General features: G+C 40.8%; 1 protein-coding gene across 2 annotated transcripts in view; it reads left to right on the forward strand.

The window, feature by feature from the left end:
- Nucleotides 1–27,283, forward strand: part of vps50 (VPS50 EARP/GARPII complex subunit) — a 91,978-nt gene that overhangs the window by 50,021 nt on the left and 14,674 nt on the right. The window contains exons 14-23 of one of the 2 annotated variants that reach the window (XM_069516229.1): nt 1,447–1,544; nt 1,669–1,763; nt 2,094–2,192; nt 4,305–4,395; nt 5,699–5,884; nt 8,312–8,430; nt 9,993–10,099; nt 11,213–11,334; nt 13,834–13,911; nt 14,400–14,480. In XM_069516229.1, coding sequence (XP_069372330.1) covers nt 1,447–1,544; nt 1,669–1,763; nt 2,094–2,192; nt 4,305–4,395; nt 5,699–5,884; nt 8,312–8,430; nt 9,993–10,099; nt 11,213–11,334; nt 13,834–13,911; nt 14,400–14,480 — 1,076 coding nt within the window. The remainder of the gene's footprint in view (nt 1–1,446; nt 1,545–1,668; nt 1,764–2,093; nt 2,193–4,304; nt 4,396–5,698; nt 5,885–8,311; nt 8,431–9,992; nt 10,100–11,212; nt 11,335–13,833; nt 13,912–14,399; nt 14,481–27,283) is intronic. The other variant, XM_020090860.2, reaches the window with a different exon arrangement.

A 27,283-nucleotide genomic window follows, 5' to 3' on the forward strand; every position in this document is an offset into this window, starting at 1 on the left:
TGATTCAACATTTTGGATCCAGAGGGAGTGGTATGTGTTCTCCTTGCTGCTTATTTCCTTAACATTTTTTCTTTTCTTCTCATTAAATTATGACTTAAGTCTCATAATTTGATACATTGTAATTAAATTGCAGCTTATTTCTTGTTATGTAATATTATTTTTCTCTCACAATATTAGAACATAATTTTCAAAATCTCTTGGGAATACTTCAATATGGCCTCAGTATTCAGTCGTCTTTTTCATGGTTTTATGGTTTTTTCTTTTAATGAATTACAAAAGAGAGACAAACCTTAAAAAAACAGGCATAAACATTAACCAGTGGGGTAATCCATCAGCAGTTTTATCTGAATTCTCAGCACATTAATGGGATTTAATGTGGGACTCACAGCCACCTGCTCGTTGACTCACTGGCTCTGTGTTTCTGGCTTTCCCCAGAAATCCATTTCAAACAGGGCGAGCAGCTTGAGATTGATTGAAGCAATTTTCTGCTAAAGGAAAGTATAGCAGCTCCGATGACACGTTAGCCTCTGCAATATCTGCACCACATGCTACTCTATCTGAGTGATCGGTGAAAAAGAGAAGAACATAAATAAAGGCATAGTGAGGGGATGATGGAGGAGGAACCGTGTTCCCTGAAAATGTTGGTTTCATTGTCTGACTGTCTGACAGGAATCCAACAGCTCATTCAACGGCCATTTGTCTTTACCAGCTCAACTGGTTTCTAGGTCACTGTCAGTCGTTCTCTCTATGGTCCCTCCTGCAAACATTCAGGCATGGTCAAACTGACACTAAAGGACTATTGACAATACTTAACCAGGTCAGATCTGATGATCAGCTACACCACATCTCCCTGTTCATATTAGAGTGCACCTACAGTAGTCTTACTTTAAATCTTTGCTCAGGATGTTTCTACCTCTGTCTGTATTTTTGTTGGTTGTTTTTTTTTTGTAGGATTACACAAAAACTACAAAACAGATTTCCACAAAACTTGGAGGAATGTTGGGACGTTGGTCATGAAACTACCCATTACATTGTTGGCACAGATCTGGATAAAGCTGTTGCTCCAGAACCTCTTTTTAATCCAATAAAGGCCTTTTTTACATTTTCACTGACCTCCAGGGACTAATTCTTGGATCTTGATTTTTTTTTTTTTTTTTTTTTTTCATCTGACATTTTATGGTACATATATTTATGAGTTTGTGCAATTTGGTGGGGGTCATTTGAATTTAAGGAGGCGTTTGGGCCTTGGCGGAGGTATGCGCTCTATTGAGTCCCATTCCAGTTTGACTTTTATTTGGGTCCGGTCTGTATTTGCATCCATTCTTTCGCTCACTGAAGTCAGTTTATGACTTAATTGTTCTTGAGAGAGCAGAGCAAAACAATATATATATTAAATAAATATAAGAAGAATAAGTCTCCTAATCAGTCTTGTTTGAATATTTCTAGATGATGCAGCAGCAGCAGCAGCAAAGTCTGATGAGTTAGTTGTGGACCGCAGCTACGTGAAGAAGAAACTGGAGCACGGTCTAACACGGATCTGGCAGGTTTGTAGAGAAGAGTCTGCCTCCCTCTTTCTCCCTCTGTCTCTCCTTTCAAAGTCTTCTCATTTCTTCTTGTCTTTATCAACCATCCCCAAATCAACCATGTCCCTCTCATCTCTCTCCTCAGGACGTCCAGTTGAAAGTGAAGGCCTACATCCTGGGAACGGACATGTCTAACTTCAAATATGATGATTTCATAGTGGTACTGGACGTCATCAGCAAGTACATACAGTCTCTCTCTTTTTTACTTGTTTCTCGCAGTGCTCATGTGCTCAGTCCTCATTTACCCACTCGTATGATACCAACGTCCACACACATTCCCTGGCCCAGTAAAACCTTTTCATTCTTTTGTTTTGCTTACGTGTTAAAACAAACTGAGGTTATTATGTTGGTAGCCATTAGCAAACCCAGTTGCTAATGTTGCCTGCCCTGCTACCCACAATGTGTTGTTTCCTAGTACATGCCCGACAGATCACTGCCCTCGTGATAGTGATCTAGTTTGTTCTTGTTCTCTCTCCATCACCATTTATTCTCTTCCACTCTCTCTTTCAGGTTGATGCAGGTGGGTGAGGAGTTCTGCGGCAGCAAGTCCGAGGTCCTGCAGGAGTCAATCAAACGCCAGAGCGTCAACTACTTTAAAAACTATCACAGGTACGAGGAGTTTCCATCGCATCTACTTGATCATGTGACAATAAGAAGTCGTCTCTGTTCATCCTCTGAGCTGATGGGATTGATTATGTGTGTACAGTTAGACACAGAGTGGATGTGACATGCGCAGCCGCCCTGGTAATACCGAAAGAAACTAGTGAGATTGTAAGTGGAGCAGCTTTTTGAACAGCAGGTTGTCATTGCTTGACAGAAACTTTTAGACACAATCGCAACCATTGGCTACCACCAACGGGCTCCGCGCCGAGCGTAACCCTCCTCGGAATAGATGTGTAATTACATGATAACACTCACCGAGCTGAAATCACATTTACATCTTGATTACATACCCCCCACTCGCCAGCCACATGAATATGTATGATGTCACACGAGACAGCGCCACATCATCAGAGGTGATTTGCATTGATCAGTGATTGTGATTACCTGTCAAGAATCATTGATAGGCTGACTAAATATCAGAGAGATTATATTCTTCATCCTTTGTATAGAAAATGGCAAAGGAGCGCAACACGGGGGCAAAGGCTGGAGGTGATCTCAGTAGGAAACTGAAAAAATAGAGTAAGGGCACTTTCACGCCTACTTTGTTTGGTCTGGAGCTTCTAACCCAGCATGATGAATTAACAAAGAGAGAAAAAAAAAGTTTTTCCCCCAAGAAACACTTTTCAGTTTTGTCCGAGCCAAAATAAAAGGTGTGTGAGGTGCCTCGGACCATGATCCGGACCGACTAAAAGAGGCGGTCTAGGTCTGGATCAAAGTAAACCATGGCCACGGCTTGCGGTTTGCGAAGTTGAGACTTCACTAAACAATAGAAGAAAAAAAGAAAGTGGAAGCCTCATTGGTCTACCCAGAAACAGAGTTGCCCAGATCTTTGCTTCAGACAATTTAAGTTAGTGATGCTGGTATTAACACCATAATGATATTACAGTGGCAACAAAATAGATGAAATGATCCCCTTCATTAATTTTCTCCATTCAAGTAAACAAGACTGCCACCTGCCAAATTCAGACACGCCAATGTCAGATAGATGCCTGTCTACAAACCAATCTATGTCTAGTATAGGTAGACGCAGACCATGCAGGTGATGACTACAGGACGTCTGAATGTCATACAAACCAGTGTGTCCAGTTGTTTGCAATAGCTGTGATTCATTTTCCAGCAGGTAGTCATCCTCAGAGAAACACATCACTGACCTTTGACTGAGTTACGCCTGCAGAAACACACTCAGTCATCAGGGTGGTTGTGCTGTTGGACTGCGGGTGCAAAGGACAGGATGTCAGCGCTTGTCAGGGCTCAGCATTGATTAATATCAAACAGCTTTCCAACTTGTGATTTTCATTTTCTCTTTTAGTTAGTGATGTTTTGATTTGTTGTCCTGGAACTATCAAAGCATTATATTGGAGGAATATAGATGTGGGGAAATGCAGCCACACAGGATTAGTGAAATAAACATTTTGTATGCTAAATGTATGTTAAAATCAACCACAGGTTTTCAGTCTCTCGCCTCTTCCATATTTTTTTACATCACGTACTTCAAACTGCTATAAGAAGAGGGACAGTGGGAGCTGTGGTGTTTGAAGTCAACACTGCTCTGACATTTCACACACAAAGACCTGATACTGACCCGAGCAGGAGGACACCAGGGACTCTGTCTCAAGCTGTGATCACAGTTAACATGGAAACATGTGACGCATGCACATACACGCACAAACAAACGCACAAATACACTCGCCACAAAAACAAATATAGACACACACAAACATACACAAACAAACAAATACATACCCACGTGCATGCACACACATATAAACAAATCCAGAAACACATATGTACACACACAAATGCACTAACACACACCACACAAACAAATGTAAACATGCACACACACACAACCACATTCGTCATTCTTTTCCGTGTGTATCAGTGACCTTTGCAGGTTGTGTTTATGTCAGCAAATTCAATCTGAACTCTCAGAATAGGAGCTGGATAAATGTACAAAATGGCATGAGGTCATCAATGGCCAGATGTTGACGTTTTCTCCTCCTCTTTCCATTTCTTCCTTTTCCTCTTCCTCCTCTCGACCTTCTTCTGCCTCCTCAGGGCACGACTGGAAGAACTGAGGATGTTTCTGGAGAATGAGACGTGGGAACTTTGTCCTGTCAAGTCTAACTTCAACATCGCTCAGCTCCATGTGAGTAAGAATCACATCAGTGAGGCAGCAAGAAAGAAAGAAGAGGGTTTTTTTTACTGCACGTTATTCCTATTCGGTTTGTGTTAGAGGGGTTTTCCCTCCACAGTCATGAGCTATAGTTTAAAGATAATAACTTGAACAGCAGAGTAGATCAGATGCAAATATCAACCAAAATGTTTCATGTACACAACGTTTATAACAGATAACTTCTGTAAGCAATTTAAAGGAAGGATCAACATGTTTGGCTCGCTTCACATAGAAGAAGGTAAAGAAATGTCAGAAAGACAAATGGAGTTAGAGTCAAGAGTCTGTTTTCTCATTTTCATGCATCTCGCTCAGGTACACTGTGCAACAAACGCACACACGCAAAAGAATCTTCAGAATAAGTGGCGTAAAATGTTGTTTGTCTGCTTCACTTTATGGTAAACAGGCAATGTAATGCTTCGTTGTTCCAAGATTATTTAAATTTGCTGTTACAGACGATCCCTCAGGACACTGGCTTTGGTTGTGAGTGTAATACTTATATGTAATATTCGTACGTCTCCATGCAAACAACAGGCATAGCTGGAGGCATTACGTTTTCGGGTTGTACATCCATCATCCATCCCATTCTTATGGGGAAGGAAAAGGAAGATGTTGAGGGAGTTTTCTGAGATTCAAACTTTAATTTAAACTCGGATGTTGAACTGACTAAAATGTGTTATTCAGAAGTCAAAGGTTACCATGACCGCAAATATGTGTTTGAGTTTTGACCACAACATCTCCCCGACATTGTTAGGGAATGTTGTCAAATTTGGCAGAAACGTTTCACTTTTCGCAGATGAACTGATTCGATTTTGTTGTTCATACATTGTTTTTGACTTTATTAAACATTGTGAGATTGGACGTTTTTCAACATATTCCTTGACTTCACGGATCTTGAAAAAAGAATCAGGCAAATTTAGGGGACTGATTAATGATTGTATGAAATTTGGTGCAGATCCAAATAATATGAATCCAGTGAAGTTAAATGTGGTTTCATTAGGGGCCTGTTGGGCCTGTTAGGCTGTTGATTTATACGCTCTACTTAGTGCCGTTCTATTTTACTTATATTATAATATTACAAAGTTTTTGTGAGATAGTATGTTTAATAAAACAGGCATTTTTTAAAATAAAGCATAAGCGTAAACATTATACATTATTTTCAATTAAATACAAAACCTCTTTTCTCTATTTCCTGTCATGTCTGTCTCATCTTCACCAAATGCACGCCTACATTTGTTGTCCTTCAAAGTGTCTCTCTGTCCCATCTTCTCCGCTCCAGGAGTTTAAGTTCATGGGCCAGTGTCGCTCTCCGTCCGTCTCCCCGAGCAGACAGGCCGTGTCCTCGACCACACCGGCCCAGGATGAGCTGTCACTCTTCCAGCAGTACCTCCAGGAGGGGAACCCGTTTGAGATGCACATGGAGCAAAAAGAGGAGGAGACGGAGGATGTGCTGGCATCGAACGGAGTAAGTTGGTGCTTGCCTAATAGACTTTCTTGTGGTAGTTTTCTTGGTTCACACCCATCATACACTGTAAATTATTTTGACTGACTCCACATCATATTTGCTGATCAGATACTGTCAACCCTCACAACCACGTCTAACATACAAGGCAACATGTTGAGGTAAAACACCAAACAAGTTAACAAAGACAAGTTCATAAAACACTTTGAGACACTTAGATTATCTGGGGGCGTAATGACTGTGGGTCATTAAGTGGTTTACCACAGACCTGGAGCTGTCATCAGCCAGGCCACGACAGCCTCTTATTAACAGTGTAGGGCAAGCAGTGCAGAACCCGCCATGATTATTATGGCACTTTGATGCATCGCCTGACAGATTATATAAGCAGTTAAATACAAAATCAATCTGTGAGCATCTGCACTGCAGGACCAATGATAGCCCAGAGAGAAGAGCTGAATGTAATAATATAGAAGTCATATTTCTATGATTTCATTTTTTTTTTTCGGCATTCAGCATTCAATAATTTTCTCCCGGTAAAGCAATATTCCCTGGTCCCTCTATTTTAGTGTAGCAGTTATCACCCAGCCGTCAATACTGGAAACCTTTTATTTATTAGAAACACATTTTCTCGCAGTGCTTTGTGTTAAATTTAAAATAGGCAGCACTTCATCTTCCGAGAGAGACAGAAGTGCTTCGCTGCTTAGTGCGGGGCCTTTCAGTTTTGCATGCAATCTATGTTGTCCGGTAAAGCGCCGAGCCGAGCCACTTTGGCACCATACATAATTGAGAGAGAAGAGAAATTGTTTTGCCGTACATCTATCAGTACGCTTCGTGCATCTTCAAACCAGAAGAGCAGGCCAGCTCCACTTGGAGAGGGAGCGCTGGCTTCTTACTTGTTCACCCATTTAATGGAGACATAGGGACAGCTGTGGCTCAGGAGGTAGAGTGGGTCATCCACTAATCAGAGGATCAGGGGTTCAATCCCAGTCTCCCCTTTCGCTGTGTCACGGGTGAATGGCAAAACTGTACTGAAAAGTGTTTTGAGTGGTCATCGAGACTAGAAACGAGCTAAGTATATACAGAACATTTCCATGTTATGCTCATGTTCAGGTCACATGCTCTCATTTTTACAGAATACACTTTCCTCTCAGTCCATTGTTGAGCTCCTCTTTTCATCCTCTGTCAAACACTTGGCTTTAACACCTGTCTCTTAAAGACCCGCCTCCTGACCCCACAGTGTGCTCTGATTGGCCAGGTGGAAGGTCTTCAAAATGAGTTAGATGATACGTTATCGTCCAACAGCAGATGTCAGGCATCACAGGCTAAAGTTGTCGAGAGATGTGGCAGCTGGTGCTTGGTGTTCGCATCAACTGAAGATGTTGGAAGCAGCTTTTCCAGATGGCAAAATCACAGATGCAACATTAAGTGTGCAAGGTGTCTGAATCAATATCTGGATCCACAGCAAATTTCACATGTTCATGGATATTATCACTCTACATCTGTCTGATTCTTTTCATAAAGATCCCTGCATTGTCTCTTGAGAAATTCACAAGATACAAAATACATCCTATCTCACAATGTTCCCAAAACCGACCCTACCAAAATGTAATGGGTTCTTCCTTGACACATACGGCAGAGATCCACCAGGTTTGGTGGAAATCTGTCCTGTAGTTTTTGCTTCCAAACAAAGAGACACGGGGTGAAAAAACGTAAACAAGTAAATGGAAAAACAAGAGAAAGCACATTTCTATGAGCCAGACGAATGTGAAAACACATCATGTGTAAAAAAAAAAAACAGTGGCTCCCAATGTGTTGTTAAACAGAAGAATCAATAAATATCATATTGTATTAGGATTACAGAAGTAAGTCAGTGGCCCTGTTCTTCACACAGGTACACACCACCCTGACTCTTTTTTTTACATGGATATATTTTCTTCTTAGGCTCAACATCAAAAGCAATATTGCTGTGTCTAACATATGAGGCTTACTGCAGCCTTTGCTGAGCTTTACTCTTAAGCTTGTAATCCTTTCTATATGACTGTTGTGTTGCCTGAACCTGCAGTTAAGGACAAAGAAAAATCTTATTCCAGGGCTTTACCTGAACTCTCCTGAGAGGTGAATGAATTTTCTGCTTTCCCCCCCCGAAAGCCAAATAGTTTTATGGTTGTGCAGCCATCAGGACTAAAAGATTAATGTGTTACACCCTTTTGCTGTCTGAGTAGCCATCTTTTATTTTGTTTGATTTTATAATCTTCATGGATCTTTCATTCAAGTATGTTATCTGAGACAATTTCCCCAGGGCATCGGATTCTCTTCTTTTTTTTCTTTTTTTTCACACTTCATCTGAACTGCATTTCTTCTTCAGCTATGGCAATTTGACCATTTTTCCATGACCCGGGTCTGATCTCTCTATTTCCCCCATTTCACAAGTATGAGTCAGACGAGCTGGAGAAGAGCGTTTATCAGGATTACGACAGCGACAGCGATGTCGCAGAGGAGCTCAAGCAGGACTACGTGGACGAGCAGACGGGAGACGCCCCTCTTAAGAGGTCAGGTCCAAGTCATGGTATTTTACACCACACCACTCTGAAGACTCACAGACGTTGACAAGTGAAGTTACACGGTACATTCAGATGTCCATCAACTCTGCTCCCCTTCAGATTCATGAAAGAAAGTCGACGTTTCACTTTATTCACGGGCACAATATAAAACGATTGACCCTTGAATCTTTTTAAGGAGCTTTTAAAAGGATGTTGAGTCATGCATCAGCCGGTTTTCTGTGCCTTTAGCAGTGATAAATTTAGCCTACCTCTGCATAACCCTGCTAAATAAGCTGAGAGCTTGTATGAAGCTTTTTGTCTACCCATGATAAATTCTCTTTCTTGCCCCCTCAGCCGATGTGATTGGTGGCCATCGAATGATTAGTCCCTTTTTAATAACTGCAGAGGCAGCCGTGTGCTCCTATGTACCTCATTTAAAAGAATTCATTTTCATTTGAAAGAGAAAATTGAATGCAATCGAGGACATTTATATATTTTGTCTAATTTGTTATCAACATAACATTTTCACAGTCCATTAATTAAGACAATAACACATTATAGCTGTAATTATTAGGTCTGCCTCTAAATCAAATGTGGTGTGCATCCTGAATAACCATACACATGAAGTTTTGTGTGTAAAATTTAAAATATTTAAACGTGTGTGTCAGGCTGTTGGCAGCCTTTTGCTACAGCTCTCACTTTCTTCTTACTTGTTGTGTGCTAACAGCAATGTTTAAAGCATTTGGTCAAAAAGAAAATGTCTGACAGAGATAAAGGGAGAGAAGGGGGAGCATTGAGGGCAGAGCAGTGATTGCAATTGTAATGACAGAGGTAATAATAGTAATATATGGAGGTAGAAACATTGTACATCAACACAATTGTAAACACAATCCACGATCATGTGGACACACATCATTTTTGTATGTGCATGTAAATGTATGTGGTGGATATTTATGAATCGGTATGAACCCATGAGTGTGCACGTAGTAATGAATATCTGAGAGCTGAGATCCAGTTTTACACCAGGAAACAAGAAACACATTACTATTACTTATTCAGTAGCTCCTCATTACAGAGGCGTTGTTCTAATGAGCTTTTCATTTTATTTCACAGCTCGGACCTGCATCATATTTTAACTCTCCTCACATTTCCTTTCCCCCTGTGTATTAACCTGACATTAGCCTTAAGTCACCAAAATGCCAATTTTCCTATTTTTATCATCATGAATCACGAATGGTTAATTATTGAATGGGTGGAACGAGCACATCCAGACATTACTCGGCCCTGTGTAATGATTGCAGGCTAATAGGGCTCGATGGTCAGTGTCAGGGGTCCGGTGCTCCAGGATCACCAGTTCACAGACTTTGACTGGCGGGGGTCCTTCTGTTCCCTCTGCTTTGTGTAATGGGTTCTGATTGATCAATTAAAAGGGTTTGACCCCACTAAGGGTTTTGAACCCGTCTGATGATGTCAGAGGATTAGTGATGTTAACATGTATTATTGAGTCTTTTCTATTCTCATGGTTCTGCTCTACTTTCTCTTTCAACCCAACAACATCCTGAACACATCAGCGTGTCCCGGGAGACCATAAGAAGCAAGAAGAAGTCGGACTACAACCTTAATAAGACCAATGCACCAATCCTCACCAACACCACCCTCAACGTCATCCGGCTCGTTGGTGAGTCTCACACACACACACACACACACACACACACACACACACACACACACACACACACACACACACACACACACACACACACACACACACACACACACACACACACACACACACACGCTTACGTCTCCTTGAGCTCAGACCAGTCCCAGCTGCAGCTGGTGTCATCGCTGGCCTGTCCATTATCCACCAATTAAGCGAAGAGCTTGCCATGCTCAGGTGTGACCGAGCCACAGTGATAACTGTTAGCCTTCGCCCTGAGCTCTGACCTTTCCAGGTGCTTGCACGTCTTTGTGACGCGGCCGTTAAGACATCAGGTCTCACCCTTGGAAAAGCCTGCTCTTCGGCGTATGACCCTCTTGATGAGATTTTCTTTTCCATGTGTGAAACAGAATAAGAGTCGGCAGTTATCTATCCTGTGTGGTCCTGTGGTTGAATAAAACTTTTAATACAGAAATTGATTTGATGAGGCTGAGGCAGATTTGTAACATTACAAATGATATTCATATATTTGGCCTAGATATTCAATATTGGGGTTATGTATACTTTATGTAGATTTTTGTGAAAAACATAAAGTTGGAAAAAAAACAAAGTTTGATTTCAAGCAAACATTTCTAATTCGACCTGTGCCGCTTTTTGATGGAGATTTCTTCGATTGCCTCCTTAGTTCTCGGTGCAGAATTTCAAGAGAAATGGCATGAAAAATGAGGCTGTTAGAGAAATAATGCTGTCTCAGTGGCAAAGCCAGCTAGACTGAGTTTATTTCTTCTCTTTTCTCCTCCATTCATCAGTTCTGAGTCAATGGTAACCTTGTAACACCCCTTTCCTCCGTACTTCTTGCTTTTATTACCTTCACGTTGAATTAAATCCTTGCTCTCAAGTGTATGCAAATGTACTATACTCCCACTAAAGTTCCTCCCACTGGACGTTGTGCCGCTGTGATTAACGACAGTAGTTTTAATTTAACTCTTTTAATCTCCCACAAGATTTACTTTAGAACAGAACCACTTCTTTCATGGTCAACTGATACTGATAAAAAACCCACAGTATGTGTCACACTCTGGTGATCCAATCAGGAACCGTTAGATATGTGTTTTCATCCTCTCTGTGCAGGGAAGTACATGCAGATGATGAACATTCTGAAGCCGATCGCCTTCGACGTCATCCACTGTGTGTCACAGCTCTTCGACTACTACCTGTACGCCGTGTACACCTTCTTTGGACGCAATGACATGGTACAGTAATTCATATATTTTACACACAAAACAGGATATTAAGATTATTGCTCCACTTGCACTGCTTCACGTCGCTCATGTGACCTCATGGGGAAGCAGATGAACACAAAATGGAACTTTAGCGACAACTTGCTCTAATGTTAAAAAAAAAGTTAAATAAGTCTTAAACCATCATAATATCTGTCAACAGTAGCACACTAGATGGCATAGGCCTCAGAATGTTTACAGCAGCACCATCAGCTGCTCTGGTCTTTCTGTCTCTCATTGGTTGTTGTGGTTCAATAATGACGTATTTCCAATCCTAAATATCAAACTGTCTTCAGGAGGTTTTAGGAATAACTCTTAGCCCTCACACCATCAGATAATCTGGATTGAATGTCCATACTGACCAATGTTCCACACCCGATGTTTTTTCTGATTTTCAGGGTTAAATCAGCCCTTACATCCTGTCGTCTAAGACCAGCTTTTGCTAATATATATTATGTATATTTTTAATGTCTATTAGAGCATCTACAGTGTGACAAGGGAAAACCACCACTGTGTGTCTCAGTAAACACTCCAGATGAACAATAGGTTACTGCCTGTGAGCCCAGTCCCTCTTTACTCCATCTAAGGGTTCTCATGTCATTTACACTGTGCCTCGCGAAGAAAGAAAATAGCATTTGTGTCAATATCGCCCTCTGGGAAGTGGTAATGATAGCAACAAAATGACTCTTGCCCCACGGAGGGAAAAGAGATAAAGAGGATGAACGCTCTGCGGGGCCGCTCATGTACAGATTATTGGTGTGCGTGTGTGTGTGTGTCATAGGAAGGTTAGGAAAGAGACATGTGAGTTGATGGCTTGTCAGGAGGTCTCTTTTCTCTCCCACAGACCATACATAAAGATAAACAACATGACAGCTTCCCAGAAGTGAAGCCAAAGCGTCTCAATTGCCACCTGGTTGCATTAGCGGTTTTAAACCCTGCCTCTTCCATGTTGATGAATGGGACACATAAATGTAAAATGAAGGGTCTATTCGGCACCTCTCTGAAACTCTCCCTCTCCCTCTGTACCTCCTCATTAAGTGTCATTCCGTGAGTCCACCCATTTCATTAATGGTCTCCCTCAAAGAGGCCCCTACAGTAAAATGCTAATGTCTCCCATGAATCTTTAAAATGCTGCTACAGATTGCTGTGCACATATGCTGGTATTTTGACCTAGGCTCCACTCTCTTTGCACCGCTGGAATCAAGATGGACTGCTCGACCACTCGACACGCACAGTAATGGGTGACATTAATATTCAAAAGGGTAAATACCCCCATTATCTCTGTATATTGGCCCCTTCAATTCAAGCAGCACTACTGACCCAGCCAGACATACATGTATGCTGAAGATACATTATGTGCCGTACTCACAGATTCTCCATCTCAATTGGTAGCCAGGCTCTGAACTGCTGCGACTGGAAGAGGCAGATTTATCGACTCTTTTTCTTGAAAAACGGATTAAAGGTGTTACATTTATTGAAAAGTGGTTCCCTGTAGTAAAATATTGGATATTTCATTTTGGTGTCTGTTTTTGAAGCACCAGAAGGAGGATCACGGGGAAAAAAGAGGGCAAGACAAGTAGAGAGATGTGAATTGTCACTCTGCTCTTGAAAAACGATGTCAGAAGGAAGGGAGGAGAGAGACTGGCTACCATTCCAAAACAATGGAGAAGGAAACAGGTGCTGAGACAGAAAAAAAACAGAGATCAGGAGAGTGTCTGGCACTTGATTAAACTTCCCTGAAAAATGAGAAATAATGCAATAGATAGTTCTTTTTTCATTTTGGACTCCTGATTCCCAAGTCTTCACTTTCATCTTGCATGCACATGTGCAAGTCACTGTTAATTATAAACATCCCACGCAGATATGTTCCATCTTCCTTCAGATAATTGAACAAGGCTGAATTAAGACTATGATCTAACACACTGATTCTTTAATGATCTTATAAGTGTGGAGTTTTAAATGTTTCCATGAACACGGAGCTGTTTAACTCATTCAGGACGGTCTCAGTAAAAACAGTAGAAGACAAGATATCCTGTTTTTTAATCTTTTGATCGTGGGTCAAAATTGCCGTATAATGCATCTCTCCTGCATAACTCAAAGACTGTAGCTGTGTCTCAATTCAGCGGCAGCATCCTTTGGAGCCATCGTCAGCTGCATCCCCAAAACGGTCACGTAAACCGCATCGGGGGAACCAAAATGAGATGGTCTGGTCTTCCTATGGTGTCACTAGCTTAGGTTGGACAACATTTGGGTATTTTCTTACCACACATGGCCGATCACCAGATCCTGATAAGTTAAAACAGAATTCAGCTGTGACTCTTAAATTAAAAGTGAGGCAATAACAGCGTAGGTGTGTAGTTGAGTAATTCCACCCATTGCTTCCATTAATCTAATTCTGTTTTATTATTTGCTTCTTTCTTCATGTATTTACTTTATGTTTTTTTCTTCCTGCTGTCCACTCGTCATCCATAGCCCGTCCCAAGCCCTTCTTTGCCAACTCAAAGTGGCAGAGAGTCGGGTGCTGCCAGGGTGGTGGGCCCTGCTTGCTTGGTAAGAGGAGATGTTTGGACTATCGCACAGGGGTCATACTAGCCCCGCGAGTTCAAACTACCCATCAACACTTGTGGTTGGGGTTGATTTGAAGCTCTCGAGCTGTGTGCGATTTGCTCCCGCAAGTGACATCAAGTACGTCTGAAAGTGATTTCAGAGGCATTTAGATGTTGAGTTTGCCGTGCTGTCACCCTCTCCACTCCCGTCCCTCTAGATTCCTCTAGAAGCAGAAAGCAAAACTCTCTTGTTACCTGCTATGGGGGATGAGAGCTAGGTGTGTGTGTGTGTGTGTGTGTGTGTGTGTGTGTGTGTGTGTGTGTGTGTGTGTGTGTGTGTGTGTGTGTGTGTGTGTGTGTGTGTGTGTGTGTGTGTGTGTGTGTGTGTGTGTGTGTGTGTGTTGATGATGCTCTCACACTGAAGTGTTCTCATGGAGGTGTTTGTGCGTGGTGCAGACAGTAAATGTGTGTATATGTGTGTGTGTTCTACAGTATGAGTCATCGGGTTTGGGCCTTATCAGCAGCAGACTGAGAACCACATTGAACCGGATCCAGGAGAGCCTCATTGATATGGTAAGACTGCATTTCTCTCTCTTTTCCTGTCTCACTTTCTCCGCCTCTTTCCCTCTGTTTCTCTCCTTCTCTTTTACTGTAGCTCGTTATCTCATTGCCTCATTTTCTGACAAAAACCTGCTCACTCTAATCTGCCCCCTCCGTCCTTATGTACCTTTCTCCTCTTTTTGCCTTTCCCCATGTTTTTTTTCCCCCGTCCATCCACTCTATCCATCGTGACCGCATGCGTGTCGTCCTAGTGTTGAGAGAGACAACAGCGCACATGTCACCGCAAAATGCATTATGGGTCATCATTATCTGGCCAGTGGTCACTGTACATTCACCAACCTCCCTCTGTTTAAGTGGCCCCACCAGAGGTGCATGTTATTCCATTAGGGCTCTCAATCACTGCTCCCTTCTCTAACCTCGGGACAATTAGTCTGGTCCAGTCCACACTCTCCTAGTCTTTTTTATATCTGATAGTGTATCTTTGTAATATCTGTCTCTCTCTGCTATATGAGGACAATGATGTAAGTGTCATCTCTCACTTCATCTCCATATCAGACAGCCTTCTAGGCCCAAAGAAACCACAAAACCAAAGTTTAATCTGAACTTAATCTGCAATGCCACTCAAGCGTTTCCCCCCTGGAGGCAGTAACTGAATCAGTTGATATCTTGGCTTATTTACTTTGGCTTGGCTTTAGTTTACATTGAGAAAATACTCAAAATTGTGTCCCATGAGTCTAATTATAATAGAAATGTGATTGAAATGCTCACTGAACTCATTTTGCCTTGAATTCAAATGTAAATATAAGATATCAAGTCTGTTTGTTTGTTGGTTAATTAGCAAGATTTCTCAAAAACTAGATCAACAGATCACCACAAAATGTGGTGGAATGATTCAGTGTGGATCAAGAACTCATTCATTTTTGAAGGTCCAGATCAGAGTGAGATCCAGATCAGAGTGAGATCCAGATCAGGCATATTAAGGAGACTGATATTGTAAAATCTGGTGCAGCTTGATTGAATTTAAGGGGACTGCACTTCAGTTTAAAAATGCGATCAGTTATTGTGCTGAATTGCTGTGGAAACTTATAATGAAGTGTCGAATTCTGTTGTAGAAAGCAGCTGAGCTTTTATTTTACAAATATAAAGAAGAGGCACATAACTGCTGTGATGAAAGAAAAGAGACCAATTTTGCTTTTGTGTTGTTGAATTAGATTTTTATCATCCATCCTCAATTGTGACTCATAATTCTCCATCAGCTCTGAAAATGAAAATTTTTAATTTTGTTCATTCATGTCACATAATTGAAGTTTGTATTTTGTGTTTTGGATCAATTACTTAAACTTTAACAAACGTTTGGGCAATTATTGGCAGTTTTCTGGGCTCTGAATTTGCAGTATTGTGAGTTGTCAACTGTTTATGCTCAAGACAATCTTGACAAACCGGAGCCTTCTCATTGTTAATGTAAATCACATTACAATATAAAGCAATTATCTGTGGTTTTCCACAGTTGGAGCACACACACCATCCAAAGTGCAGTGACAGTGCAGAAGCCAGGATGGCTAATATTCATAGCTTAGCAGTTGGACGCCTGTGGTATCTGACACAATATGTATGATTTTATCTGTCGTGGAGTCCAGAACATCTCCCTACAGGGGCTTTAAAGTAAATCTCATCTTATCAGATCAGGGGTGGCCTGGGGACATGGAAAAAACATGAGGAAAAATAAAGCAGAGGGAAAAAAACACATAAAAGTCAGAAAACCCATAAAAGAAGAATTAATGATCAAAACTTAATATTGTGTTAAGCAAAGCGATGCAGCAACATGTTTCCTCCCCTCAGGAGGCATCAAAGCAGCTATTTACACCTCAGATATTTTCTGGCTAAAATGTGAGACATTTTCAAATGTCAGACAGACGACGGGTGATGAGCTCGATGCTCAGCTTCCTTCTTAGAAGAAGGAGGAGGAGGAACATTGTTCGAGACACAGAGTAGCGAGTAGGATTAGGGAGAGATGGCCGCATCAATTTAATTTATGTATTTGGTCAGCAATTCAACGATAAAAAAACAACACAATACAATTACAATATTCTGAAAAATAGTAGACCCTAAATATGATCACATAGACATGGACAGACACAAGGACAGATAAGTAGGAGTGAAAGAGTGTGCGGAGTGTTATGCTCTTTTCTATCCGTGAGAAAATGTGAATTTTCTGAGGAGATAAAATGGTGCTAAACTGAAACCACATGCACACACACACAGTCACGCATGCATTTCAGATGAGCATAATAGTATCACTTTGTGTCTCAACTCAGGCTGCCCGATTAAAAGCTATTTAAGACCACCTCGGAGGACGAACACAGCATCGGGCTCTGTACCTACACCCCTCCTCTGTAAAGTACTGGCAAATGCTTTGAGTCTGTCTTTTCTCCAATGCAAAACTATTTCAGCTCATCTTAATAAATCATTCTTTGTTGGAAAAAGTCCCCATTTTCCAAACTAACACAGCACTCCCTAGATATTTTTTTCTTTTTTTATCTCTGTCTCCTGCTCTTCTGTGTTTCACATCATGACCTACACACATAAATCTCCCATCCACACTCTCTTCTATTCAAAACTTGCAACTTTAACTTATATGTGTGGTGATTGTGTCAGGAGACCTTCATCTGTATTCAAATACTGAATCTGTGAGCACAGAGAGTTGTAGAGAACCAAACAGATAAAGGGCTGAAACTGGCTGACACACGCCTCAATGCAAACACAATGCTATGACATTGTTCATATGCTAATTAGAGTCAGAGTACATAATCCACAGGTGGCAACTAATTTCCATTGAAAGTATTTGTTTTTCTCACATTGGCCGTCCACTGTCCAGCCATATTAGTATTTATACCAGTGTCCATGGTTAATTACACATATGGATTGTTAATCCCTCTTTTTTATATTAAGTGACTTCCTCCATAGTGAAAATGTGAATATATTCACATCGAGTACCCACATACACTCCACCTGCATACTAATACACACACCCACACACTCCAGAGATAGCAGTAGGGTAGACCTCATTTGTAAACAGATTATAAAGTTAATTGCACGCTGCATTTCAATTGAACAACCGAATCCTTGAGGCTTTGTTCCCCTGATTTGCCGCCGCAACTTGTTGATTCTAAAAACCAATGTGCCGGTAATGACTCTGGGTCCCATATGAATGCCAGCGAGAATCCTTCTCACCTCAACTTAGGTATAGAGCGGCTTTGGTTTAAATCAGGAGCTCTGTGGGGAAAAAGTAAAAGATCATCCCAGAGTTTATGTTCCATCTCTCTGCCTCGCGTATCCTTGATTACCTCTCTGAAACCATGTGGCCTGTGTGGGTTTGACAGTTTTCCTTCAGAGTTCGCTCACTCTTGACTCAGTCTGTTTTGTTAGGAGTGTTTGGAGGCTGTGAGGTTAGAGAGAAACTTGTGAGATTGGCAGAGATGTAGTTCTTTTTTCAGAAACTCAACGTTTTGCCACCAAAGACATTACATTATGTTTAATCACATGCGTTTGGGTCTCATCTACTCCAGCTCCGAGTTCAAATATGTCATCCTCACCTGATCGCAACTCTCTGAATTGTTTTGCTAAAGAAGAGGCAGCTGTCAGGGGGAGTGATGATTTGCTTGCGATCCTTTTGGTGATACAACTTGGCACAGGTTGGGTGTCAGTGCCACATCAGGTTCATGCCATGAACCCCATCTGTGACCATATTGTCGCTGCCAGAAAGTTCAGCCGTGACAGCTGTTGAGTCCTCGCTGCAGGCAACGCTGTGACGGCAGCTAACACGGGCGAGCATTTCCACCGAAGGCCACCTCTGGTTGATTGTCCTTTTACTCCTCTCGTGACACACAGCACCCGTATTTACTCTTTCTTTCTTCAGTCGCTCAATTTTCTCACTTTCCTCACCTTCCTCACTTTCCTCTCTCATTCCTTTTCCTCCCTCCATCTTATCTGTTTGTCCTGTTTGTCCTATCGCTTCCTTCACTTCCGCAGCTGTGTGCCAGAGATTACATGCCTCTTCACTGTTTGTATCATTCCGCATAGTTGATTAGTGCTTCTGACTAAATATACAGTGCGTGAGGCGTGCGTGAGGCGTGTGTGAGGCGTGCGTGAGGCGTGCGTGCATATGCCTGTTTATGGCCACTCAGCTTTAGTGTAGAGTGGGACTCAGGCGTTTTCAGGCTTGGCGCTGAAGCAGCAATGAGGGTTCGGGTAATTTCTGTGTTGGCTCGTGTGATCTGGCAGCGAGGGTGCTCACAAAAACACACTGATAGACGAGAAAACACACATGCACCAACACTCTCATTGATAAACATACACACACACACACACACACAGGGTTGTATCAGTGCTGTACATAATGTCTACATTCAACAGTCTGTCCAACACACTTTTCTTGCTCGCTCCAGTAACAGGGTGATCATTCCCGAGCTGGTTGCGGTTTGCTACACTCAGCTTGGCACAGCCGACACACACTGGCGCCCTGCCCCACATGAGTGACGCTGGCTAATGTTGCACACACACAAACACAGGCTACATCCTCTCTCACTCACACACACACCGCTCACTGAAGGCAGTCATTAGTCCCTCGTCTCTCATGAGGGCACATCACTGTCCAGGGCTGGAGTCTTTGTTCTTGCCGGTCTGCCTCCCTCTGTGAACGGTGCAACATGCCAGGGGGAATGCCGTTTGACAGGGATTATAGATCATAATTAAGATCCGTGGTGTGACTCTTTAAACCGCACTTGTCTGGATATCACATGTATTGACGTTTTGTCAGGGTAGTTCAGTGGAACACGTGCACACGCTTCATTGATAGGCCTCGCTGCAGGTCATGTTCCTCAGCTCTGATGTGGAGACAGTTGATCCCCCTGGACACAGACTCTGCTTACTGTCTGCTGCTGCTGGTGACTCATCACATCTCCCAGATTCACAGACACGGCGATGAGCAGACTTTTTGCGCTTAAAATTAAACCCTTTCATTTCTCTTTTTCCCAGCACAGTGCAAAGTTTGGTTCATTCACATGCAGCTGTTTTAATTCAAGCACTTCAACAAGGATATTTTCTTCTTCTATCCCGGCTTTTTATTTTTTATCATCCTGAAAACAGGTGAGCGGAGCAGCAGCATCAGGGAGAGGAAGGTGTCAGAGATACGGCCTAGAGGGGCTGCACGGTGTCGCACAAAATAAATGAACATCCTAATTCCATTTGACATTCATCTAATGAGAACCAAAATTCTAGTATTAGAGTGACAAAGAGATGCAATAGCATCCACTTGACTGTAATTGCCTGGCAGCCAATCCACTCCACTTGTCCACAAATCTCTATGGAATGGATTGGAGAGGAGTAAGCAGTCAATCACTGCAGATTGAGACACTTCAGTGGTGAGATCACCTCTCAGCTCCCAGATGGAAGCTTCCTTTTATAAAGAGTGATTCCAGAACTATCAGGTTGTTCATTATTTCTTCGTTTATTCAAAAGTTATTCTGCTTTTTATATTTTGCAGGCAAACTTTTTTTTTTCGATAGACAATTATTTTTCCTCTTTTTTTAAAGGACCGGCAGACAGATTTTCCTTGTGAGGCGAGTGGGCTTCACTTTTTAACTTTTTTACCTGATTCCAAAATACAAAGGCACTCAGATCCCTATGTATTAAGTCTAAGGGCATTTTCACACCTTTAAAGGCCGAACTAAGGTTCATGTCTGTTTACATTTGAGCTGGTCATGGTGTCACATTTCAATTTTGGGAGTGGACTAAATACTTTTTTAAGACATAAGTGCATCCACATCATCTATGTGGGCAGAGCCTATACATGTGAGTGATTGGTTTGTAGATAGGTGTGTGTTTGATGTATATTTGTTCTGAATTGGAATAAAATGCTTAGACTTCGGAGGCAAAGACTACGAGCAATCCTTCGAGCTGCTTCCTCTTGTTTTGTTCTTATATTGTTAAATGCTCTCTCAACTGTCTGAATGTCCAAACTCATCCAAGACTACCTCTTTTGGTTGGACTACATTTTGGTCTGTTGGTCTCGACCAGTCTGAGGCACCTTTATTTTAAATTCAGGAAAAAAGGGAAGAAAGCCTGAAGGTCCAGACCAAACAAGGCAGACGTGAAAGGCCTCTAAGGAAATGAGGATTCATTTGAGGAGATGCATCCATTGTTTTGTTTAGCCTTAAAATGTTTGCTGTTGATTAATGTGCTGTTGATTGGCTAATTAGTTAATCATTATTTCCGCTCTAGAGGAATGCTACAAACAAAGTTGCACAAGTTTCAAGTTTCAAGTTTCAGAATCAAACAAAATGTTAATTGAGAGTTTTACATTTTTAAACTAAACTAATTTGTCTCATTTGGACTGTGTGAGTGTGGTTTGATCCAGTTTGACCAACAGTGCTTGCAATGTTAATAACTACTGGCCCATTCCAGATCTTGATTGGTGCATTTGTCGATTAAAAAAAACAAAACATAAAACCACTAGTACAGTAATTGCCAAATAAAAGTTTCATTATATAATTTTGTTTTCAGATAAGAATGTGATTGATTTTCTTATAACATCTATTTAAGTGGAGGACTATGTCTTGCAGGTGTATACAACTTGACTTCACATAGATCAAATAACAGATCCAATAGATTTGATAGTGAGCTCCGGTCTCTCCTCAGGTGTCTGATGCTGCTGATAGATTGGACCTTCCGCACTCACCTTAAAGCTACCTCCAGCTGTTCCTCAAAATTGAGCCGTTCACAACGTATCACACCAAAGAAATCCCAAATATAGACGCTCCCGCAGAGGGGAGCCCTCACTCAGCACTTCAGAAAAAACGAGAATTGATCAGAGCCAAGTGTAACCCGTGGTCCGCAGTGCAGACTGTGGTTATTTTAGTCATAATGAGGGAGCCAATAGCTGTTGTTTGTTTCCCAAGTGATAGGGCAAACACTGCATTTGAAGTAGGAAACAGCTAGAACCGAGCTCATGGGTGTTTGTGTTCGACAAAATAACAAGGAAGTTATGTGGGAGTTGGATGAGTGTCTCATACACACGATGTGAAATGTGCTCCAGAGAGATGACACCGGGAGTGGAAGCTGTTATTTTTTTCACTGTGGACTTGTAGTCCTGTTGTTGGAACTGTTCATCTTGATGTATACAAAGCTTAAGTGTCATTCTCCCCAAGGCATTATGGGAAGGAGATTATGTGTGAATACCATAAGGTTTAGAATAAACTCATTTTATTTAAATCCTAACGCACACTCATGTATCTGCTGTTTTAACCATCTTTTCCCACGAAGAATCATTTTCAGCTGAGTAAATAACTCACCCCCCCCCCTTTTTTTTCTTTTTGGTGTGTTTGATGAAATCCAGCAGGGATTAATAATAGTCAACAACCTTCAGTTTTTTGTTGATATTTATCATTCTGATTCAAAGCTTTGCTCTGTTCTGTTCTCAAATCCATCCCTGGAAATTCATTTTTTTAAATGCGTTTCATTGGGAATCCAATATTTAATTTCTAATCATTACACATGGGCAGATAAGCTGCCTGGCTTTAATACTTGATGTCTTCATATCTAACAGTGTTGTTGGTTCACATGGGGAAACATCTTGTCGTTTCTACCTTGCACACAGAAATGAAATGTGTTTGCCCTTTCACCTGTCCAGAGAATACAAATGTCCATAAAGATCTTGAAGTTGATGTTTTGGCAACATGTACCTCCTTGAGTGCTGGATGTTAGTAAGACTGACAGAATCAAGTAAAGAAAAAAGGCTTTGGTAGTGATACTACTCTCCAAAATTCCTCATCAAATGATCATCTGTCTTCATATAAATGCAGTGAAAAGCCTCTTGAAGCAGTACCCTTGTTTTTTTTTTTTGGCATATACTGTATGATGTGTTTACGTTCTATAAACGCCAAAAATATCTTTATACACTGGTATAAACTATTGCTAAAAAGTATGATTACTTCCACAGGCTGATAGACTGCAACATCAACACTAGAAGCTTTAATAAATGACAAAGGAACAAAGCAAGGGAATAGTTCAACCTTAATTGGACTGTAACTTCTGTGGACGTAAACAGAGAAGAAAACGTTTTTTTCATCATAAATCAAACAGAGACCATAAGTAGGAGTAAACTTGTCAAATAGGATTAGGTATTAAGAAGCATTTTTGAGTTTAAAATGAAGTCCACATAATGGATGTTGTGATATACAGTTGCCTAAAATATGTGACAGACATGAAACAGGAACAGTGCAAATAACTCAGGATGAAAAAAAGGGTTCCATACTTGTACAAAACACAGACGCAGATGTCAACTTGCAAAGACAATGAGAAAGGCTAGAATCACTTCCCCCTGCCCAGGGTATTCCTAAGTGTTATCATGGGACGGAGCGGTCTCTATTTAAAAAGGACAAACCATCTGTACGTCACAGAGAAGTCAAAATGTGGATGTGTTAATGTAGGAACGACATGGCTGCAAGTTAGTGTCATATATGGTTGATAATATCTGTTTACTTAACACATTATCACTTGTGTTTTTACAACATTTAATTTTCAAAGTCTCTTAATGTTCCTGCACCTTTGTTTCTGTGTAGCTAAATGTTTTCAGACGTCACTGAGGCACCACTTCAGACTCTGTGTTCGCTTATCCTCCTTATCGCCATCAGCTCATTAATATTTCTGTCTTTCTGTGATGCAAACAATTTAAATGAGTGCATATCTGCTGCAGGTGTAGGTGCAAGGGAAATCTTAATTTTTGTGTTATCAGCGACGACCTCTGCCCGGATAAAATCATTTACATAATTGAGTAGGTTACCAACAATGTGTTAGATCAGAGGGTTTCAAAGTGGGGGGGGGGGGGGGTCTCCCTAAGGGGGCTCCAAACTGCTTCAGGGGAAGCAGAGTGAATGGGAAAAAACTGATGACAGCAGTTATTGCATTAGTTATCGGAAGGTAAAACATGTAGAAAAGCTTTTATATTTAAAGAAAGCATGTTTTAAAGGTCTCTAAAAAGAAATTTACACAAATTTCCACTTCTTGTCTTGTTTTTTCACTGTAGCATGATTCAGAATATTTTATCACTTGACTTCTTTCTGCTCCTGTGTGTTGAACAAACTGCCCTGTAGTGCGTCCCCTCAGGGGGGATGCCATTTATTATCTGAAGGGCTTGAAATGTATTTGTGGCCTCCCTTGCTAAAGTGACTGCTGTTCTCGTAACCAGAATTTTAGAAATTTCCCTAAAAAATTCATGATTTTCATGAAATGGACTCGAGGAAAGAGTCTGTAAATAGATTTTTTTTAATTCTGCAAAAACGGATTCAATTTTACACCACTTACACTACAAGTAAATACATCATTGTCCTTGTAAACTCATCTTGCAAACACTAAAACAGGATTCATTTTAATTTTTAATTTAAAACAGTCAGAACTTTGATTTCTTTTCCCTCTTTTCTTTTTTCACTGTGAACAACTAACAATGAATTGACAGGACGGTAATTACTGTACCAAAATACTGAAACCTTAAATAGTCAATCTTAAAAATACAGTATGTAAAATTACGAAAACAAATTTGTAGGTGATGTCTTTTGATTAAATCAGAGAAAATTATGTTTTCTTGTTTGAGACAGTGAAATAAAACGTTTTCACTATTTTTGCCTGGAAAAAAGGATGAGAAGATAACATAGTCAAAATAGTTGCCTGTCATCTTTCTGTCTGTTAAATGACTAATCGATCTATTACTTTGCCTATAATGTTTTCAATCAATTTAAAGTGAGGATTGAAAATAAGAATATGTATATACACTCCCTCCCTGTACTCTATAGCTGCAGATAGATACTGTACAGACTCTTCAGCATACCGGACATTTTATCTGAATGCTTCAGTGGTAATTCTGACATTATTCATCATCTCAGAGCAAACATTTAAAATCACTGCTGGCCTATGATTTTCTAGTGTCTTTATAACTAATATGCTCCATTATGGAAAAGCAGTTTTTCTATTTATCACAGGGAAGCAGAGGAGAAACTTAAGCTCAGTTCTGAACTCCTCCTAAATATCTTCAGCAGCTGCAGGATGTAAATCAAGTGAAGTCTGACCTCCTCGCTGTAAGTCACGCTATATGGAAAGGTCTGCTCCATCCCCCGCATTTCATCCCCTCGTACGATTTTGAAAAATCTAGCTCGGAAGCTGAGTTTGTCCGGTATGGCATTCTTTCACACACACTTTGGCAAACGCATCTGACACATGGAGCTGGCTTTACTTTTATCTTGCTGCAGTTGTTTGTCAGTTTGATCGAGCGTCATTGCACAAGTGATTTCTAAGTGTGTCATACATTTTTTTCATATATATTATTTATATCTGAAAAGGGTAAAATAACAATATCCAATACAATTGATTGTCCCTGATGATGATTGACGAGTTGATACGTTGTTATGTACATACATCTTTAGAAACTTGAATCACAAAGTCACATTTTTACCTGTTTCAGTGCAGCTGCATTAAGTTGCATACAAAGATTTTACTGAGCGTGAGTCATAACTGCAGCAGGATTACAATCAAGCAAGAGAGTTTAATCTCTGATTTGGTTAAATTGAATCTATGTTAAAAAATAATCTGTCTAATCTCAGTCTCATTTGCAGATTAGAAGAGGCAGATGAATAAAAAATGTATGTGAGCATTTTATATGATTTATTTTAACATGCTAGACATCAGATATGATTTGCATGTTTATCTGCCGAAGTCGTTTAAATATTCAGGACCACCAAAGGGCAACAACAGCAGGAAATTATGTTAATTTCTTTGCATCAAATCCTGCTATTGTGAGCATATGATGACAGAAGATCAAGCAGCTAATAAACAAATAAACAAGAAGTTGGCTCTCAGGGTCAACACAGAATCACAAAGAGCGTGCACAGAACAGACGAAGAGCACTGAGGTGGCGTCAAGCTTCCAAAGCTCGCAGCACATTTAAAACTGTGTTGACACTCGCTTCAGAATTGTAAAACAGGCGCGTAAACTCCTAAATGTCACGGATGTTATTTGGTGTCTCCTTCTTTTGTTTAGCTTTTCACCTTTAGTTTTGCTTTCACCTGAAGATTCCTGCAGTGGCAAGTAGTCAAAAATGAAACAAGACTTTTCTGCCAGAAGCTCCTTTTCCCTTTTTTTGCACAATGTGTTTATGCTGCAGGGGCACAGTCAATGAAAGGTCAAGCCTCCTGTGGAGACTCTATAAATAGAGCCAACCAGACTTTGCTGTAACATCAAACTAATGCAGCTGTAGCTGAATTGATTTGGTTCATTTGGAGGAGAACTGCAGGGTGACTTTCATAGTGCAATCACAGAAGGTAGTGTAATGCAGCAGAGTATGAGTGAACACGCTGTAGTGTTGGGAAGAGGAGGGACTGACTAGAAATCAGCAGGGGCCACACAGAAGTGAGGGGAAAAAGTTTTCTTATATCTATCTTGAGCCCTTTTTTAGACATGAACTTTTCTGACTGCAGCAAGAGATAGTCGAGGTTAAAACGCGTTCACAACAAATTCTGCTGTGATGCAAACGGCCAAGTCGCTGCAACTTATTTGAGAATTTTCACATCGACCCCCTATCGCCAAAAGGTCTTGGATCTCATTGTCTGTCCGATTGTCATCAATATGCCCTGTGGATTTTCAGGACCTTATCATGGTGTGTTCACACGGGCTCACTCAGACATTTTACATTTAATAAAGCAGCTGGCAGGAAAAGTCCAAGAAAATGTCCAGAGCAACTGACTCGGACATTTGCTGCCTCACAAACAGCCCCTCTGGAAAAATGTTCATGAAAAAGCCAGACTTCACTTCATGTCTGAAAGCAGCCTTGTGTGTTTCCTATTCCTAGCATATGAACTGCTGTAAGAAGAAGAAAACAACTCTATTTTCCATTAACTTGTCCATTATCTGTTATTGTTCAACATCAAACATCACGTCATCCATACAAATGACCATCAGCTGCTGCTGTGCTGCAGTTTATTTTGTTCTGTTCCACATCTTAAATCATTTGTCAGAAGTGGGTACTAATGGCCTCTCTGGATTAACTCCATAACCACGGCACGTTTGTCATATTTATGTGCCGTTTGAAATGTTGAGGACTGTCCCTGTTTTAGCGGCTATAACCTTCAAACACTAAAATGGATTGTGTCTTTTTAAATAGTATGTAAGATGATTAATAGACATTATAAAACTAAGAGTTTTACCAGAATATGAAAGATCAAAATATGTAAATCTTAAAAAGCACCGAATCAAACACAGTTCTGTGCCTAAATGAACAAAGTGATAAAACAATAAAGTGCATTTTTAATGTGGAGCCAAACTTGTTCTGCCTCTGCCTTGACTTTAAAGTAAGTGCACTTTCAGAAGGTTCAGTCTAAGGTGCTTTGGTTCAAAGGAGAGAGATTTTCTCTAGCCTCATGTCAAGGGGGAGAAAATCTGCAGTGGACAAACGTTCAAGGTTGGATTTCTGTTCTCTCCTTTTACTTTGTGTTTGAGTCAGGAAAAAGAATTCAGAAATGAAAAGCTCCAGAGTGGTGATCCACGCCCTGCATGTGCTAAACATGCCCCCAAACAATGTTTTATATTGTAATACATTTTATAATTTATAATGATGTCCTTTATTCCATATGATTCAGTGTGAGTTCTTCATGACATCAAATAGATTTCGATTGTTTCTCTATTATTTGCAGAGATCTTGTTTTTTGGACCATCATTTCATCATTTTCTTGAACTTTACCTCAGACCTTTGACCTATTAGCTCTAAAAGTGAG

This window comes from Paralichthys olivaceus, chromosome 20 (assembly GCF_024713975.1).
Source record: "Paralichthys olivaceus isolate ysfri-2021 chromosome 20, ASM2471397v2, whole genome shotgun sequence".
NCBI classification, from domain to species: Eukaryota; Metazoa; Chordata; class Actinopteri; order Pleuronectiformes; family Paralichthyidae; genus Paralichthys; species Paralichthys olivaceus.